Source organism: Microtus oregoni, unplaced genomic scaffold (genome assembly GCF_018167655.1).
Source record: "Microtus oregoni isolate MIOR12 unplaced genomic scaffold, Mior012 000006F_ref0000085, whole genome shotgun sequence".
In the NCBI taxonomy this organism is placed as follows: Eukaryota; Metazoa; Chordata; class Mammalia; order Rodentia; family Cricetidae; genus Microtus; species Microtus oregoni.
The window spans coordinates 57,186,612-57,204,475 of NW_024543065.1; the positions used below are offsets into that span (position 1 = coordinate 57,186,612).

At 53.5% G+C, this 17,864-nt stretch overlaps 2 protein-coding genes across 4 annotated transcripts; one reads left to right on the plus strand and one right to left on the minus strand.

Annotated features, from left to right (window-relative positions):
* Positions 1 to 1,168: 1,168 nt before the first annotated feature.
* Positions 1,169 to 11,660, plus strand: Yif1b (Yip1 interacting factor homolog B, membrane trafficking protein). Of its 3 annotated transcripts, none has more exons than XM_041653659.1 (8): positions 1,169 to 1,317; positions 7,835 to 8,073; positions 8,154 to 8,258; positions 8,349 to 8,427; positions 8,539 to 8,596; positions 9,364 to 9,519; positions 9,592 to 9,685; positions 11,210 to 11,660. In XM_041653659.1, exons 1-8 carry the CDS (start codon positions 1,272 to 1,274, stop codon positions 11,363 to 11,365), a joined length of 933 nt encoding a protein of 310 aa, XP_041509593.1. In that variant the 5' UTR covers positions 1,169 to 1,271; the 3' UTR covers positions 11,366 to 11,660. The 3 variants fall into 3 exon arrangements, with proteins under 3 accessions (XP_041509593.1, XP_041509591.1, XP_041509594.1); XM_041653657.1 differs by having other exon boundaries at positions 1,190 to 1,326; XM_041653660.1 differs by lacking the exon at positions 1,169 to 1,317 and adding an exon at positions 1,356 to 1,491.
* On the minus strand, positions 11,494 to 12,478 carry CUNH19orf33 (chromosome unknown C19orf33 homolog). The gene is made up of 4 exons (XM_041653661.1): positions 12,382 to 12,478; positions 12,144 to 12,256; positions 11,860 to 11,928; positions 11,494 to 11,672 (listed from the first exon to the last, which is right to left on the minus strand). Exons 1-4 carry the CDS (start codon positions 12,401 to 12,403, stop codon positions 11,568 to 11,570), a joined length of 309 nt encoding a protein of 102 aa, XP_041509595.1. The 5' UTR covers positions 12,404 to 12,478; the 3' UTR covers positions 11,494 to 11,567.
* Between the last annotated feature and the right edge of the window lie 5,386 nt (positions 12,479 to 17,864).

The following is a 17,864-nucleotide window of genomic DNA, read 5'->3' on the forward strand; positions in this document are numbered from 1 at the left end:
TCCCTTTTAGTTTAGTGAGCTTGAAGTAAACCTAGACTGTGTGAGACCCTTTCTCAGAGCAAAGAGGTGGGGGCACATAAAGGAGAGAAAAAGGACATCCGGGGACACAGAGGAAGTTAGTTTTCAGGGCTCTTTGCTAGAAGGTGCACTTGCGTATTTTCAACTGTGGGGGCTGTATGCATTGTTTTTGGTGGGCAAAAACGTTTGAAAGGAAAAAAGACACCACGTGAGGACATTTTTATGAATTTCTGGGAAAGTGCCTAAAGGTATCTACAAAGAAAGATTCCAGCTCTTCTGACCTGTCTCTTGAGTTTCTCTTTTTCAGTCTGTCTTGCTTATTTATTTATGTTTTTTTTTGTTTGTTTGTTTTTCGAGACAGGGTTTCTCTGTGGCTTTGGAGCCTGTCCTGGATCTAGCTCTGTAGACCAGGCTGGTCTCGAACTCACAGAGATCTGCTTGCCTCTGCCTCCCAAGTGCTGGGATTAAAGGCGTGCGCCACCATCGCCCGGCTTTATGTTTATTTTTCTTTTGGCTTTTCGAGACAGGGTTTCTCTGTATAGCTTTGGTGTCTATCCTGAAACTAGCTCCTGTAGACGAGGCTGCCTCGAACTCACAGAGATCCGACCGTCTCTGCCTCCGGAATGCTGGGATTAAAGGGTGTGCGCCACCACCAACCCTATCTCTCTCTAGCCTTTTTTTTTTTTTTTTTTTTTGAGATTAGAGCTCATTATGTACGAAACTCGGATTGAACTAGCGACTCTCCTTCTTCAACTTCCTTAACACTGGGAATACAGAAGTAATCCACTACTCTAAACTTCGTTTCTCACCCTAAATACTTTTGTAAGGAGTGCCGCTCTAGTGTAAACGTTAGAGCCGGCATAATTGTGATCATCCGCCCTTCATCTTTTTTCAGCATCCCTGGGCTCTCAGCTAACCAAATCGAGTGCCTGCCTGTAAAGAACTACATTTCCCGACGACCTCTGCGCTCAACACCAGGAACATTTTCCTTCCGACTTGAAGCCTACTCCTAGAACCGTACCAGGTTCCGCCCTGCTGCCCGTCAAGTACGGCCTCTCCCCTGACGCCCTGAGCTCCAATTACCGCCTCTTACGTAAGCCACCGCCCACTCAACAGGCCTCCCCCTAGGGGGCGTGGCACCCTCGCGCCTTCGTGAGACCTGGCTCTTTCGGCACCGCTGGGGCGTGGCTACGGGAACCGGGCGGGTCCATTCCGAACCGCGGCTGAGGCGTTCGCGGTGGTGGCGTCGAAACATGCACGCGGCAGGTTTGGCGGCGCCGGCGGGGACGCCCCGGCTGCGTAAGTGGCGTACGTGGCTGGCTGAGGAGATCGGGCGGGCGAGGGTGTGGCGGGGCAGTCGCGGCGGTTGGCGAGGTCACTCCAGGTCGGACGGAGGTCGAGGGATCCAAGACCTGGAGTTTCTAAGTGTGCACAGCTCAGAGATGCCAAGTCCGGGTAGGGGGCGCATCGCGGGTAGGTTCTTTAGGAAATTCCTTTCAAAGAAAGCAAGTTGGGGTAGGATTTAATGTGATGTTCGGAGAAACGAGACTTCCTTTCATTTGCTGTCAGCGATTTGCCCTCCTGTGCTCTCCACTTTTCAGAGGCTCCCCAGTGCCCACGAGCTGACACCCACGCTCCATAGTAGCGCCGCCTTGGGCACTCCGTGAGCTGACAGGACCATATTGACACCCCAATTACGATTGGAACCAGTATTTATCGTCCTGTTAACCTCCTTTTCCCAGCTGCGAATTTGAATTCCTCTTTTAAGTTCCTCTCGGTCTCCATATATATCTAGGTCCTGTTTGTTTCATTTATTCATCTAGCATATCTTGCTCCAGTGAACCTTGTGCCAGGCCCTGGGCTAGAACTTGGGCACACACTAGTAACCACCAAAGCCCTAGTTCTTGTTTTCTTACAGCTAGAGTTCAGGAGGAAGACAGACATTTGACTCGGAAGCAAATGTGTCAGTCAACAAGAGTAGCTGAGTAATAAGAGAGAGTGTAATCAGGATGTGACTAGGGCCTGTGGAAGCTCCGCTTACCCCCTCCACTACTTAGCCTTAGTGTCTGTCAGCCCGTGATGTGTGATGCAGGGGATCCAGCATCAGCCAGCTAGCATTCCTGTCCTCATGGAGCTGCCGGTACAGGCAGGGGTCAGAGACAGCCTGAAGCGTTGGAGCTGCTTTGGTAGAAGCAAAGAGAGTGAGGTGCCTGGTACACACCGAGAACCCCAGCACGTGGGAGCTGGAGGGAAGACGACTATGGGATCAAGGCCTGCCCGGGCAACGTGGTGTGACTGTCTTTAAAGAAAAAGGTGGGGGGCGTCAGGAGTGAATTCCAAAAGATGGCTTGGGTAAGGGTCCTTGCCTGCCACCACACTTGATTACCTGATATTGATCGATCGCCCGGGCCACATGGTAGGAGAGAACTGTCTCCTAAAAGCTGCTTTTTGACACACACACACACACACACACACACACGCACGCACACACACGCACACAGAATTAAGAAGAATTGGTTCTTTCTGAAGCGTGCTGGACAGGTGGGGGTGTGGCATCCCAGTGCACAGGCTGGGATGGAGAGGGAAACTCAGTCGTTCAGGCTTGAAGTAGCCTTGCTTCCTGAAAGAGCGTGAGCCTAATGATGAAAAACCTAGGGGTTTCATGGAGGGAGAGGCCACAGAGCCCTGGGCAGGGAAAACAGACAACTGAGTAGATACGGAGGAGGGAAAACGGGACCCTGGGCGTTACGAGACCGAACAAGCGGAACGAGAACATTGAGCAGAGTCCCTGAGTGTGATGCTGGCAGGTGCCCATGGGGAAGGGTGTTCCAGAATAAAGCAAAGAGTTTGTCAAAGCTTGGACCTGAGAGGAGGCCTTGGCGCTGGGGTCAGAGTGGTTTGCCGGGCTGAGGCTGGTCACACAGGGCTGTCTGGATTTGATTCTCAGTATAGCGGTTCCTGATCATGGGCAGAGGATGAAAAGGTTTGTGTTCATTTAAAAGAACCATGCGGGTGACATGGCACATTCCTATAATCCAAGCACGTGAAAGCAGAGGCAGGAGGATTACCCGTGAATTCAAAGCCAGCCTGAGCTACAGAGTGAGTCCCAGGATAGCAAGAGTCACATGGTGAGACCGTGTCTTAAAAAATCAAAAAAGATAAAGATATGAGTATCACAGATCAAGGACTGGTGGTGTAGGCCTGGAACCCCTGCTTGGGAGGCTGAGGCAGAGCTCAAATTTAAGGCCAGCTTGGGCTTACATAGTTAGCTCCAAGTCAGCCTGACCTGGAGAACTTAGACCCTGAGTTTTTGTTTGTTTGTTTGTTTGTTTGTTTTGTTTTGCCTTTTTCTATTGAGACAGGTCCTTACAATGTAGCCCTGACTGGCCTAGAAGTCACTCTGTAGACCAAGCTGTCTATGAACTCACAGAGATCCGCTTGTCTCTGCCTCCCGAGTGCTGGGATTAAAGGCGTGCACCACCACGCCCAGCAAGGCCCTGTCTTGAACATTTAAAACATAAAGAGAGCTGGTGCCACAGCTAAGTGGTAGGACGCCTGCTTAGCATGCCCAAGGTCCTGCTCTCCATTGCTCCATACTTCAAAGGCAGCACCTGGCTGCCCACTGGAGACTCCTTCAGTGGGGCTAGGAGTAGGCGAGGAGCCTGGTGTAATGGTCCACACTGTGTTCCCGCACTCCAGGGAATTGTGGGTTTGAAGGTAGCCTGAGCTCCATAGCAAGGCCCTGACTCAAACACTGGAAGGAAGAAAGAAACGGAGGCAAGACCAAGTGAGATGCTTCAGGCCAGTAGACAATGACAGGGACAGAGGGGAGGGTAAGAGGACAGCGAGGGTGAGAAGTAGGTGAGCCAGATGTCAGAGGGGGCCAGGTGGGCACAAAGGTGAGGCCCAGAGGCAGCCAGTAGTCACTCCTGAAGGTAGAAGAGCTGAGGCTGGACCCAGGAGGCCTCAGAGCAGCCGGAGATGGAGCCCAGGAGCCAAAGGCACCGTGAGGGCTGGTAGTGAGTGAGCTTGCACACTCAGTGAGAGGAAAAGAGGGAGGCAAGGGTGCAAAACTGGGTCACCCATTTCTGAGAGCCAGAAAGGACCCAACCCAGAGACCGTCCAGGAAGGCAGGAGCACTGGCTGTCCTGTCTGTTGGCGTCTACATGACAGAAGTCCTAGCTAGATGTTTTTGGTAAGACAGGAGAGATGAATCAGTGGTTTTGTGGTGTCCTAGAATCAGGGTTGGAGCTTGGCACCCCCTGGGTTGACAGCACCAAAAGCATAGTGAGGTAGGAGCGGAAGAGAGAGCTGGGCCTGAGGTGTAGGCCTATTGTCCTAAATCCTTGGAAGGTTGCAGCAGAAGGCTCCCGAGTTCAGGGCCAGCCTGGGCCAGCAATATAGTCAGCCCGTTTCCAAAGAGGCGAGCGAGGGCTGGGAAAACAATTCAGTCAAGGGCACCTTGCTCTGGTATGAGGGCCTGAGTTTGGATCCCTGGCACTCACGTAAACAGGTAGGCATGGCAGGACATGTTGTGACCCCAGCCCTGCGGAGGGGAGGCCAGGACAGGATTCCTAGGGCTTGCTGTGCAGCCCGCATAGCCAGATCAGTGAGCTGCAGGTTCAGTGAGAGATCCCATCTCAAAGAATACGGCAGAGAGGGATTGAGAAAGACAGCTGGGTTGCCCTCTTGCCTCTGCACACACATGCACGCTGAGTGCACACACAAACATAGACAGCTCGTCTGTAAGAGCATTTGTTGCTCTTACAGGACCTGGTTCTGCCCCTAGCACTCACATGGTGCCCCACAACCGCAGTCAAAACTCATTCACATATAAGTAAACAAACCTTTAAAAACAAGCCTGTTCACATAATCCTCCTGCCTCCGTCTCCCGAGTGCTGGGATTGCAGATGTGAGCCACTGTGCCCAGCTGGAAGTTTATGGGGTATCACAACAGTCAGCTCGGTAGACTACAGACTACAGAGGCGAGAATTGAAAGGCAGACTCATTCATGGTCTGATGGCACCTCTCAGCGTGGCAGTCTTATGCACACAGTTCCAAGTGGCTTGCTCTACGCTTAGGATCTGGAGCCCTGGGGCTACCCCCATGTCCCCAGACAACACCTCCCACTCCTGCTGAGACCAGTTTTGGAAGGCAGGGGATTCCTCCCACTTCCTCTCCACACCCCAGCTCAGCACAGCTTCAGCACGTCCTGCCCTAGGCCTGGCTCTGGATATGCATGGCCCCTTTCAGTATCCCCACCCCAGCAGTGTCCACCCTGGGCTCTAGCCTGACCCCTCAGCAGCTGTTACTCTCCCTTCTCTGCTCTTCCAGTGGCTTCCCCCATCCGTATGAAGTCAGGTGCAACTTTTCTGAATTATTTTGGGGGTCTGTTTTTGTTTTATGGCATGCTGGGGAATTGAACCCTGCATTTTGCACCCTTGTCCCTCGCATATGCTTGGGTCAGCTCACTACAGTTTTCCAGGGGGAGGGAGGAGGCTGTGTGCGTGTGTGTGTGTGTGTGTGTGTGTGTGTGGATGTGTGTGTGGATGCTGGAGGGCAACCTTGGGTTTCAGCCCTTGGGTACTAGCTACCTTGTTATTGTCTTAAAGATTTAATTTTATATTCGTGTGTGTGTGTGTGTGCGCGCGCGCGCGCGCGCCAGGAGCAATGTTTGATCCCCAGAGTTGACTTTACAGGTTGTGGGTGCTGGGAATTGAACTCGGGTCCTCTGGAAGAGCAGCAAACATTCTCCACGGCTGAGTCATTTCCCCCGCCCCTCCACATTGTTGTTCCTTTGTTATTTTGGGGGGTGTTTGTTTTTTGAGGCAGGCAACCTGTATGTAGTTCTCCTAGTTATCCTGAACATCTGTAGACCAGGCTGGCCTCGAACTCAGAAATCCTCCTGCCTCTGCCTCTGGAGTACTGGGATTAAAGGTGTGCAGCATCGTGCCTGGCTGAGCAAGTCTTGAAAGGGGCACTGTCTTGTACTACCAGAGAGACTTTGAGCCTCGGCCTCTTTAAAAAAAAAAAAAGCCACAGAGAAACCCTGTCTCGAAAAACCAAAAAAAAAAAAAAAAAAAAAAAAATTCATAGGCATTGGTGTTTTGCCCGCATGTGTGCCCTGGAACTAGAGTTACAAACAGTGTGAGCTGCCATGTGGGTGCTGGTAATTGAACCCAGGTTCTCTGAAAGAGCAGGCAGTGTTCTTGACCACTGAGCCATCTCTCTAGCTATCTCCCTCAGCTTCTTTGGTCTTGTTTTTCTCCTTTATAAAATGTGGGCAAGGGGCTGGAGAGATGGCTCAGAGGTTAAGAGCACTGACTGCTCTTCCAGAGGTCCTGAGTTCAATTCCCAGCAACTACATGGTGGTTTACAACCATATATAATGAGATCTGGTGCCCTCTTCTGGCCTGCAGGCAGAACACTGTATACATAATAAATAAATAAATCTTTAAAATAAAATGTGGACAACAGCAAGCTGCCTTGAAAAGCCTATAGCATCTCCTGGGTCCATTTTACTTTCCGTGATTCTTAGAGAAGCCCACACCTATACTCGGTGTATCTTCTCTTTCTTTCTAAGTGCCTTTCTTTCTCTCTCTCTCTAATTTATTTTTATTTCATGTTCACTGGCATTTTGCCTGCATGTATGTCTGTGTGAGGGTGTCCTGAAATGGAGTTACAGACAGTTTAGTTCTGCCGTGTGGGTGTTGGGAATTGAATTCCAGTCCTCTGAAAGAGCAGCCAGTGTGCTTAACCACTGAGCCATCTCTCCAACCCCAGTGCCTTTCTCTGGAAGAGCAGCTAGTGTGCTTAACCACTGAGCCATCTCTCCAGCCCCAGTGCCTTTCTCTGGAAGAGCAGCTAGTGTGCTTAACCACTGAGCCATCTCTCCAGCCCCAGTGCCTTTCTCTGGAAGAGCAGCCAGTGTGCTTAACCACTGAGCCATCTCTCCAACCCCAGTGCCTTTCTCTTAATCCTTGTGCTCAAGCCTATATTGGAGTATATTAAATCCCAACTCTGACTTATTAAAACTATTTTAAAATGGTAATAGCATCGGCTGAATCAGGCTGGTTGTGAGTGATGTGAGTGATGAGCGTAGCTCTTGTGATGTTCACATGGCGTGGGGTCAGCGCTCCATCAAGGCTAACGGAATAGACTTACCAGACTCTGGCCCTGTGCACTGTACTAGCTATGGAGCTGGCTGGACGTTGTTTTCCATATGTGTCCAATAGGGTGCATGCCCGGTCTACGCCTGTTCTAGGAGCCAGGGGAGTCAGCTGTGAACAAGGTGCCATTCCCACCCTGGGGGCCTTACAGTGAAGGAAAGAAACAACTGATGCTCAGTGCTGTGGACCAGTGGAGGGGATTGGTGGGTGCTGCTGAGAGAGGCGCCCTGCATGCAGCACGGCCTTGGGGAGGAGAGGAGAGAGCCGGAGAGTGTGCCAGGCTGGGGCGTGTTAGGGAACACTGAGACGCCCAGCGGTGAGGACTAAGGGAAGTCAAGTGTGGAAGGAGTCTATAATGGTAGCGCAGGATTTTACACAGGGTGGGCATCCGGACTGTGGAGCTCTCCTCGGCACCCCCATCATCGTTTGTCTAGACAGATGAAAATGGGGGTGAATGGTGGGTAGGTAGGTGACGGGTGGTGATGGCAGGTGAGTGGGGGGTGGACAGAAAGATGAGCGGGTGCCAGGATGGCAGCCCTTCTGATGTCATAACCACGGCTACTTTGGTGACCTTTGCCCCAGCTATGGCCGGAGCAGGTGGTGGAACCTGTGCAGAATTAATGAGCTCCCTCCATTTTTCTCTGCAGCCTCGAAGCGGAGGGTCCCTGTGTCCCAGCCAGGCATGGCTGATCCCCACCAGTTTTTCGATGACACGAGTTCAGCCCCGAGCCGGGGCTACGGAGCCCAGCCATCATCTGGTGGCCTGGGCTACCCCAACCCTTCCTCCCCACCTGAGGCAGCCTTCCTGGCTGACCCTATGTCCAACATGGCGATGGCCTATGGGAGCAGCCTGGCCGCTCACGGCAAGGAGCTGGTAGACAAGAATGTGAGTAGGCTGGGCTGAGGGCAGTGGGTGAGGGGCAGGCAGGGGCCACAGGGCCTCAGCCTTGAGCTTTGCCTCCCCAGATTGACCGCTTCATCCCTGTCACCAAGCTGAAGTACTACTTTGCCGTGGACACCGTGTACGTGGGCAAGAAGCTGGGCCTGCTCGTCTTTCCCTACCTACACCAGGTCAGCACCACCCACCGCTCAGCACCCGCCTGGAAGCAAGGTGAAGGGACCTCATCTGGGGTCCTGCCACTCACCCAACTCTCTCCGCAGGACTGGGAGGTGCAGTACCAGCAGGATACCCCAGTGGCCCCCCGCTTTGACATCAACGCTCCAGACCTCTACATTCCAGGTTTCACTCTCCCACCACTGCCGGGGTGTGTCTGGGCCAGATGTTTGGGTGCCTGATGCCCAAGCAGGATTTCCCTCCTCTGACAAGTGTCTGTGTGTCTGCCTTCTACAGCCATGGCTTTCATCACCTACATCCTGGTGGCTGGCCTTGCCCTGGGGACCCAGGACAGGTATGGATCCTGGAGCAGGGGATCGTGGTAGAGATGTCACACCTCCGTGAGTGACATCCTTCACCCACCCACATGAAGCCCAGCATACCTGGGTAACCTCCTAAATCCACCTACAGATCTGTCCTCATGTTCACGGTCCCCTGACTGAGCCGCTCCCCACCATCTCCCCTGTGTGCTCTTGCTCTAGTAGCAGCTGAAAGAGTGGTCTGGGTGATCCTGGCCTCCCCCTACCCCATTTCTCTGTCCACCCGTCTGTGGTCCTTCCCACCGCCATTGCTGCCACCTCGGGCCCTTGCACACCCCGTTAGTACCCCAACTCAGGAGTGTGCTCTTCCTTACGTGTGCCCGCTCCTGCCCATGCGCTGTGGTTCCCATCCTGGGTCCCAACCTCCAGGCTCTCAGGCCCACCTCTCCCCTGCAGTGCAGATTCCTTCCCTTTTGTGGCACCACAAACAAGTGTCAGGAGAACCAGTGGGTTTTTGCTGAGGCTCCAGAATGGAGCACAGACCAAGGCCCTACCCTACCAGCTCCTGCCTGCCTTTTCCTTCACACTTCAGTCCAGCTGTCCTTTAAGGAGGAAGCCTCATGGTACCCCCCACAGGGCTCATGGGGCTCCCATTCAAGCTGTGGCTCAAGTGTCACTGTCTGGGGATAGACCCTGCTTCATCTCCAGTTGCCCTCAGCACAGGACCGCCCCAAGGGATATCCACGGGACGCCCAAGCCGTCAGCCCCATGACAGAACAAGTGTGGTTGTCTCTTTTGGCAGGTTCTCCCCAGACCTCCTGGGACTACAGGCGAGCTCGGCACTGGCCTGGCTGACCCTGGAGGTTGTAGCCATCCTGCTTAGTCTCTACCTGGTCACTGTCAACACCGACCTCACCACCATTGACCTGGTGGCCTTCCTGGGCTACAAATATGTCGGGTGAGTGCTCCTGCCTGCCTGCCAGCCCCAGACCTTGGCCTCTTCTTCAGCCCGCTCTCTCCCCACTCTTAGGATGATCGGCGGGGTCCTCATGGGCCTGCTCTTTGGGAAGATTGGCTACTACCTCGTACTTGGCTGGTGCTGTGTGTCTATCTTTGTGTTCATGGTGAGTGGGGCTGGGGCAGCCAAGATGGACCACAGGCCTCCTGGACAGACCTGGGAGAAGGGGGCGGGTCTTTAGAGCATCCTCGTACAGAGAATTTGGATCAGCGTCAGAGTGCTGAACGGGAAGGGCTTAGAGTGTCCTAAACCTGGGGGCTGGCTGGAGGGGGAGAGGATCTCCTATGTGGGTCCTTTGAGAAGAGCAAGGACCAGTCAGGAAGTTGGGGGCCAGGGTTGCCCAGTACAGATGCTCTTTCTGGTCTATAGCCTGGGCTTTCTCCCAGCATGCCCCTGGAGGAAGGCAGTCCTTCCAGTGCTGATTGAGGGCAGTGGGGACTCTAAGCTGTACTCGGGGAATTATTTCTCCGACTTAAGCCTCTGTTTCTTCTTTTGTAAGATGGGTGCCTCATGACTGCACCTCTGGTCTGGCCCATAAGTGGGAATCTTGTCATCCTTTAAAAGTTAAAGGAGCTGGGAAGATGGTTCTGCCAGTAAAGAAGACCAGAGTTAAATCCTTAGACTCATATTAAAAAGAAAAAAAAAAAGCTGGGCAGTGGGCAGAGGTAGCACACGCCTTTAATCCCAGCACTAGGGAGGCAGAGAATCTCTTGAGTTTGAAGCCAGCCTGATCTACAGAGTGTGTTCCAGGATAGCCAGGGCTACACAGAAAAATCCTGCCTCAGAAAAACTAAACGAAGCGGGGCAGGCTGGAGTGGAGGTATACCCTTATAGTCTCAGGGCTGGGCATGGGGGGCAGGAGTGAGGTATACCCTTATAGTCTCAGGGCTGGGCATGGGGGCAGGAGTGAGGTATACCCTTGTAGTCTCAGGGCTGGGCATGGGGGCAGGAGTGAGGTATACCCTTATAGTCTCAGGGCTGGGCATGGGGGCAGGAGTGAGGTATACCCTTATAGTCTCAGGGCTGGGCATGGGGGCAGGAGTGAGGTATACCCTTATAGTCTCAGGGCTGGGCATGGGGGGCAGGAGCCGTGACTTGGGGCTGTAATTCCAGCACTCGGGAGATTGAGGCAGGTGGATCTACACAAGTTTGAGGCCAACTGGTCTACATAGAGAGTTCCAGGCCAGCCAGGGCTACACATCAAGATCCTGCCGTCTACCCCTCTAAAAAGAGAACGCGTTTGAGCATGAACAAAACAAAAAGAAAAGAGCTCTTCTAGCTTGCCTTGAAAACGTGCCTTCTGGGGCTGGGGTGTATTCAGTGGTGGGGCACTGGCCTAGCAAGGGTGAGGGCTTGCGTTGCATGAGGGAGGGTACTGTGTCAGGGTAGGCAGAAGCTGCTAGACCACGCCCTCCAGGCCAGGGATCTACAGTCTTGCTGCTCCCTGGTCTACATCCTACAGAGCCTGCCTGGCCTTTGCCTCTGGAACCCACGGTGGTTCGCTCATAGGCCTGGGGAGGTAGTAATTTAGCAGACTCTTCTAGGAGTGCAAGCTGGAGGCCGCAGAGGGACAGGGGGGCCCACGCTGACCCATCTTTCCCATCTCTCCCCCACCCCCCTTGCTCCGCAGATCCGGACGCTGCGGCTCAAGATCCTGGCCCAGGCGGCTGCCGAAGGGGTGCCGGTGCGCGGGGCGCGGAACCAGCTGCGCATGTACCTGACCATGGCGGTGGCGGCCGCGCAGCCGCTGCTCATGTACTGGCTCACCTTCCACCTGGTACGGTGAGCGGCCAGCCTGGCCTCCAGCTGCCACATTCATCTCGCCCAACCCGGGCCCGGCTCTCCAGGCCCGCGCCCCTCCCTCCCAGCCAAGGTGCTCTCGTCTCCAGCTGCACACCGCAACAATAAACCTGATGGGCTCAGCCCGGCCTCCGCTCCTGACCGGCAGGGGGCGCTGGGGAGCGGGGCGGGCTGCAAGCTTTAATAAGTCAGTGGGGGGCCTTCTTCTCCTTCTTTTTCTTTTCCTTCTTCACCTTGGGTTTCTTGGCCTTGTCCGGGGAGCGTTCATGCTTCTTGCAGCCAGCGGTGTGCTTCTGGAGGCCCGAGGACGATGGGTCGGGGAGAGAGAAGAGGTGGCATGGTTGGAAGCAGAACTGGACATGCTCCACCCTCTGCAGCGAGGAGGATCCCAACCTGACTCTGACTAACCTGACTCTGACTATGGCCGGGCTCTGTGTCAGGGGTGCGTGAGAACATGCAGGGAGAAGGGTAGCCTCTTACCTTTCCCTCCGCCTCTGAGTCGCTGGAGCTGCTGCTACTGCTGGAATCGGAGGAGCTGCCGTGGTCATGCTAGATGGGAGGTGGTGGGGACAGTAAGGGACAGTAAGGTGGGGGACAATAAGGGACAGGGGTGACAGTAAAGGACAGGGAGGTGACCAGTAAGCTTGCATATGCAGCTTCCAACCCAAGCTGGAAAGTTGAGATCTGGCCGAACACCCGGGACAGAAGCCAGTCCCCATCCTGGGACCGGCCGGGGACACAATGCTGGTGGTGAGGTGACTCACCCTTGGTTTGTGAGCAGCGCCTGCCCCTGGCTGGCCCGGAGCTTTAAGGGGACAGTGCTTGGGGTTTCCCACTTGACCTGCGCCTCCTGGTTTCTTAGAACCAGTGCCCACGGCTACAGAGGAGAGAGAAGTTAAGATGGGTTAAGCAGGCAACTGGGAGAGTCCCTTCGTTGGGGTCCCTGGGTTTGAGTCTGAACCCCACCTCACACCGCAAATCCACCACTCCCGGGGAGCTTACCTGCGGACAGGTCGAACTCCATGGTGATGGTCACTCTGGAGTACCCGGAACCGAAGGCTTAGGCAGTGCCTGGGGCAGGAGGTGGGGCCGCTCGACCCACCCATCTCAGGAATTCTACAAAGTCCCACCTCCGGACCTTTGTACCCCTCAGCCCCGTGGTCCTGACTCATTGCACCACCGCTCCCAGCCCCACCCAGACTTTCCTCTGTGGGAAATGAAGGTGGGGGTGGCTGTAGTTTTCTGGGGAAAAGGTCTCAACCTGTCGTGAATTGACCACTTCGTGGGGCTGCTTGTTTGGAAAGAGTCCATGTACACTGAACAAAGTTAAAGATTACGTGCAGTACATCCTGGGAGCGGGAGCTCGGGTTCCTGGCTCCTCTGGCCTGAGAAAAGTGTCTGAGGGATTTGGAGCCCAAGATGAGCAACCTGGTGGCAGCCAGGAGAGAGGCCTCGGCAAAGCTGCACCCTGGGGCGATGGTGAAGACCAGGCAGATGGGTTAAATTCCTAGACTGGTGTCTGGCAGAGTGAGTGCTTGTGAAATGTCTTGTGCTGCTTTGGTAAGGGCAGGTGTCTTAATTTGGGCTGTTAGAACAAACACAGCAGGTGAGTGCTTAAACTGTAACCTACCTTCTAGTTGTTGAGGCTGGGAGCTCGATGCCAGGCATAGGTCGAGAGGGACTCCAAGTATGAAGATGGCCTGCTCTCTGCAAGAGTTGTTCCGGCTTTTCATGTCTCTTCCTAATGGCGGGAATCACACTCTCAAGATCCCGTTACCTTCTACAGTGCCACTTCCAAAGCACCACATTTGGGACTGGGCTTTACCATCTAACTCTTGCACACAAACATTAGCTCCAAGCTGGACACAGTGGTACAGGACTGTAATTCTGCTCAGGAGGATTTGAAGTCCTGCTATAGACAGTGCAGTGTGGTGGCGCACACCTTTAATCCCAGCACTCGGAAGGCAGAGGCAGGCAGATATCTGGGCTCGAGGCCAGCCTGGTCTATAGAGAGAGTTCCATAACAGCCAGGGCTCTACCGGTGAGGTGCCAAGGCTAAAGAGCTGAGTTCAATCACCAGGAACCACATGGAGGAGAGAGCTGGCGCCTGCAAGTTATCCTGGAACTTCCACAGGTACACATCCAGGTGCGTGCCACAAAATAAAATAACCACAATAGAAAAATACTAAAAACAAACGCCTGCCCGTGTCTGCAGAAGTGAGCCTCAGCAGGAACAGGTGGCTGCTTCGGGGATCATAATGCGCATGTGCCACCCCAGATACCTGCCTAGATGTCAGTTTGCAGAAAAGCTTGCCCTGGTTGCTGCGGGCACCATTATTCCAGCACATGCTTGGTGCTTACCAGTATTTGAAATCTTTTTTTCCTTTGGTTTTTTGAGACAGGATTTCTCTGTGTAATAATAGAGTCCTGGCTGTCCTGGAACTCACTCTGTAGACCAGGCCGGTCTTGAACTCACAGAGATCCACCTGCCTCTGCCTCCGAGTGCGCCACCACCGCCTGGCTGCATATGGCTGTTTTGCCTATGTATGCCTGATGCCTGCAGAGGCCAGAAGACAGTGTCAGGTCCCCTGGAGCTGGAGTTACAGTTATGAACCACCCATGGCCTCTGGAAGAGAAGCCAGTGCTCTTAACTACTGAGCCGTTCCTCTATCTAGTACCACCCACCTTTTTTTTTGAAACGGGGATTTATCTGGCCTGGAACTCAGTATAGAGCCGAAGCTGATCTTAACCATAAGTGGACTCTGTGTCCAGAACCCCAGAGTGCTCTTCCCACAGAGAGGTACAGCCGAGCAGAGGGGCCACTCCTTTGGTGTGCTGGGGAGGGCTGATTTCCGAGTGAGAGCCTCACAGGAGCTGGTGGTGGTGGCTGTTTTGAGGCTGGGTCTCCAGCAGGTCCGGGCTGCCCCAGACTTGCCGTGTAACAGGATGATCCCGAGTGGAAGCCACACAGATGTGCCAGCCTGTTGCTTTGTTCTGCAGTTTCAAGACTACAAACAAGCAAGGCCTGCCTGGACTAGAGAGTGTGTTCCTGGCCAGTCTGACACCCTAGGGAGACCCTGACCCAAAGGAGAAAAGGGCGATGGTGAAGGTAGGCCTATCTTAGGGGTCAAGCCGCTGCCTAGCACATGTGTGGTCCTAGGTTAAATCCGCTGTCAAAATAACAATTTTGTAAATAAAAGTAAATTGGGCCAGGTACAGTAACACAGGCAAGAGGCAAGTGAATCTCTGAGTTCGAGGCTAGCCTGGTCTACAGAGAGAGTTCTAGGACAGCCAGGGCTACACAGAGAAACCCTGTCTCAAAAAAAAAAAAAGATTAAAGGAAGATAGGAAGGGTGTTGTACAAGGGCTCAGAGGTCCAAAGGCCTTGAGGCAGGAACACCATCCTAGGATCTTCAAGGAAGTCAGAGTGGGCGATAAGAGGGGAGAGGTGAGGAGGGCAGGTGGGGACCTTTGTGTATCACGAGGGGTGAGGTGGGGTGAGCAGCGATGGTTGGGCCCACAACTTGTGCAGGCTGGCAGAGAAAGTCTGTCCAGGCAGAACGTCAGTTCCGTGAGGGTGGAGCCCTGTCTGCTTTGCTCCTCACCCAGACAAGTGACTCAGAGTGGTGTGTGCTGTCATTTGGTGACTGGTCAAGGTTTCCCTCTGTGGGGAGTGCTGACAGGCACACCTCAGTGACCCCTCGCTAAGCACTCTGGACCTGTTTTCCCGTGTAAAGGTGAACCACTGGCTTGTGGTCCAAGCACTGGAAAGGAAGGGGAGGTGGAGGATTACGAGTCAGAGGCCAGCCTGAGCTACACAGTTAGGACCCTGTCTCCAAACGCCATGTTGAGGGGCTGGAGAGACGGCTCAGCAGTTAGAGCACTATCAGGGACTGCTCCTCCAGAGGACCTAGTTTCCATACTCAGCACCCACATGGCGGCTCACGACCGTCTGTAACTCCAGTTCCCAGGAATTAGATGTCTTCTGGCCTTTGCTGGCACCTACACTCACACAGATACACACATACTCATAACTATGTAACAAAATCTTACAAGAGAAAAAGATCTTGTCTTGAGATGGAAGGTAAGGACCGACATCTGATGTATTCCTCTGACCTCTGTGTGCTCCAGCATGCGTGTGTGCGCGCACACACACATACACACACACACACACTCACAGGGTTGGGTTTTACCTCAGTGGTAGAGCACTTTCCCAGACCCCAGTGAGGGGATGAGGGTGTGGCTCAGCGCTAGAGTCCTAGCCTAGCAAATGCAAGGGCCTAGATTCCGTCTCAGTTCCATAGAATAAAGTAGAAAAACATAAGCCCCCCACCTCTTAAATGGCTTTGCAGAATCTACATGGCCTGAACATGCCGTGTTCAGTAATGTTGGCTGCATCTTTAACCCCCCCCCCCCGCCATCCATGCACACACACTGGGGCCGTGTTGAGCCTAGGCCTCTGCCTTGGACTACAGGCCGGTGCCACCAGGCTCTGCTGGAGTGAGGCTTCTCAAAGCCCAGGCACATAGCTAGCCAGTAGACTGGAGCATCACAGGCTTCTGTACCCTGGAGCCACACAGCCACTGTCCTGCTGCGCTAGTTTCAGAGTGGGAGAGTAGGGCAGGATGTGGTTTTGGCTCTCCTGACTTCCACCTCCACCTTCCCTCACCCCACAGCATCGCACTTGCCTTTCCAGCCTCAAATTCATTAAAGAGGTGATGTCACGTGTAAGCCAGAGTGAGTGAGAGTGGGTCCTCTACCTGCCCACCTTCTCATCTCAGGCCTCCGTTTCTCTGCTCTGCCTTCCTCTAGGACACAGGTCGGTGTAGGCACAGAGCCCTGGTGCCTTCTGCCCCTCAGGAAAAGGGGGCCTGCAGCAAGGCTGGGTTCCTCAGGTGCTCACCCCAACCCTGGTTTTTTGCTTGTTTGTTTGTTTTTATTTTTACTTCAATGCACAAAAATATTTGTGGTCAATAATTATAGTGGGTAGAGAAGGCAAGATGCTGAGGGACCCAGTTGCTGGGACAGCTATATGCCTGAGGTCCCTCCTACATGCTTGAGGTCACATGTTTGACTGGAAAAGTATGGCAAGGTTTGGTTTATTGGTTTAGTCTTTCCTGAAGTTTCCACGAACAGAGACTCAGCTGCTATAAACAACATTATCCCCCTTCAGCCACATCCAGGCAGCTGGATGCACTCACGGCATGTAGGGACTGTTTTCCTTCTCATCAGACTGAAGCACTGTACTGGCCTGGGACCACCATCAACACTGCTGCGGCCCCAGGACACTGATCAGCAAATGTGATAAGGGGCCAAGCTGGGCCTTCTCCCAGCTGTCAGTTCAGGACTTATTTCACTCTGCTGTTACCACCTAGACTCTGGGTCAGAAACTGGCTTTCTAGCGCCTCTGCTCACAGGACCCAGAACACACGCACGCCCACACAGTGGCTGTGACAAAAGAGGGACATGACAGGTGTGCAGCTGCACGGGCTGCCAATTGCTTAGCATTAACAAAGGGGTGTTATAAAGCTTGGAGAACCTTCAGATAGCTTCGTATCGGAGATCTCCCCTCCTCCCTAAACACAGCAGCAAATACAGCCCTGAGCAATGATCTTCAGGGTGCTCAGAATCACCTGGTCTTGGGTTCCTGGTACCAGGATATGCCAAGGATACAAGGTGGGTGCTCCCAGTCCAGGGAACAGCTTAGCCAGCTTCCTCTTCTAGTGCCAGTTGCTCACCACAGGCCCATTTGTGGAGTCTGATGCAAGCACAATAGTTTTGCAAACTTATGGAGAGCAGGACCTTCAGGTTAGATGCCCAGTTCCCAGCCCTAAACTATGTGGACTTCTGAGTATGTGGTACCACTCAACATCTGATCAATCCAACCAAGAGGCCGTGGTCAACTCCTTCACGTCGTTTCATCCCCAGGCAAAACAGTAAGGCATTGCCACCGCTCCACCGCACCACCTGAACCTTAGGTCAGGGATGGGTTAGCACATCTTACATACAAGATGTATCTAAGGCTCTACATCCACTGGACCCACAAAGATGGACCAGACTGACATGTGACCTTTAGTGTCACCGTCAATCACTATAAGGGCCAAAATGGCAAATGCTCCAGTACTGTAAATAGACTTTCTGTGGCCACCAACCACACAAATGTAAAGTTGCAGGAAGACACATAGGGCATTTGGATCCAGAACCATTCATAAACTTGACGTGGCGCTCTCTCTCTCTCTGTGTGTGTGTGTGTGTAGAAGTGCTGGCTTCCTATCCTCCTAGAGGTTCCATATGGGATGAGTCTGTCTAGCACCTGCACTAACAGCGACAGGTCCCAGACAAAGCAGGGTTCAATGTTGGCAGTGTTGTATTTTTTAAGTTTTATGTGTATCGGTGTGCTGCTTGCATGCATGCCATCACGTGTGTGCCTTAGCCCCACAGACTGGAAGAGGGAACTGGAATAACAGATGGTTGAGAGTCACCAT

Coding starts and splice junctions, on each gene's coding strand:
- Yif1b (XM_041653657.1), top strand. CDS start 1,272: ATGCACGCGGCAGGTTTGGCGGCGCCGGCGGGGACGCCCCGGCTGCGT. Junction 1,327..7,834: donor GCCCCGGCTGCGTAAGTGGC/GTACGTGGCTGG, acceptor TTTTCTCTGCAG/CCTCGAAGCGGAGGGTCCCT. Junction 8,597..9,363: donor GCCCTGGGGACCCAGGACAG/GTATGGATCCTG, acceptor CTCTTTTGGCAG/GTTCTCCCCAGACCTCCTGG.
- CUNH19orf33 (XM_041653661.1), bottom strand. CDS start 12,403: ATGGAGTTCGACCTGTCCGCAG. Junction 11,929..12,143: donor GCGCTGCTCACAAACCAAGG/GTGAGTCACCTC, acceptor CCTCCCATCTAG/CATGACCACGGCAGCTCCTC. Junction 11,673..11,859: donor ACTCAGAGGCGGAGGGAAAG/GTAAGAGGCTAC, acceptor TCGGGCCTCCAG/AAGCACACCGCTGGCTGCAA.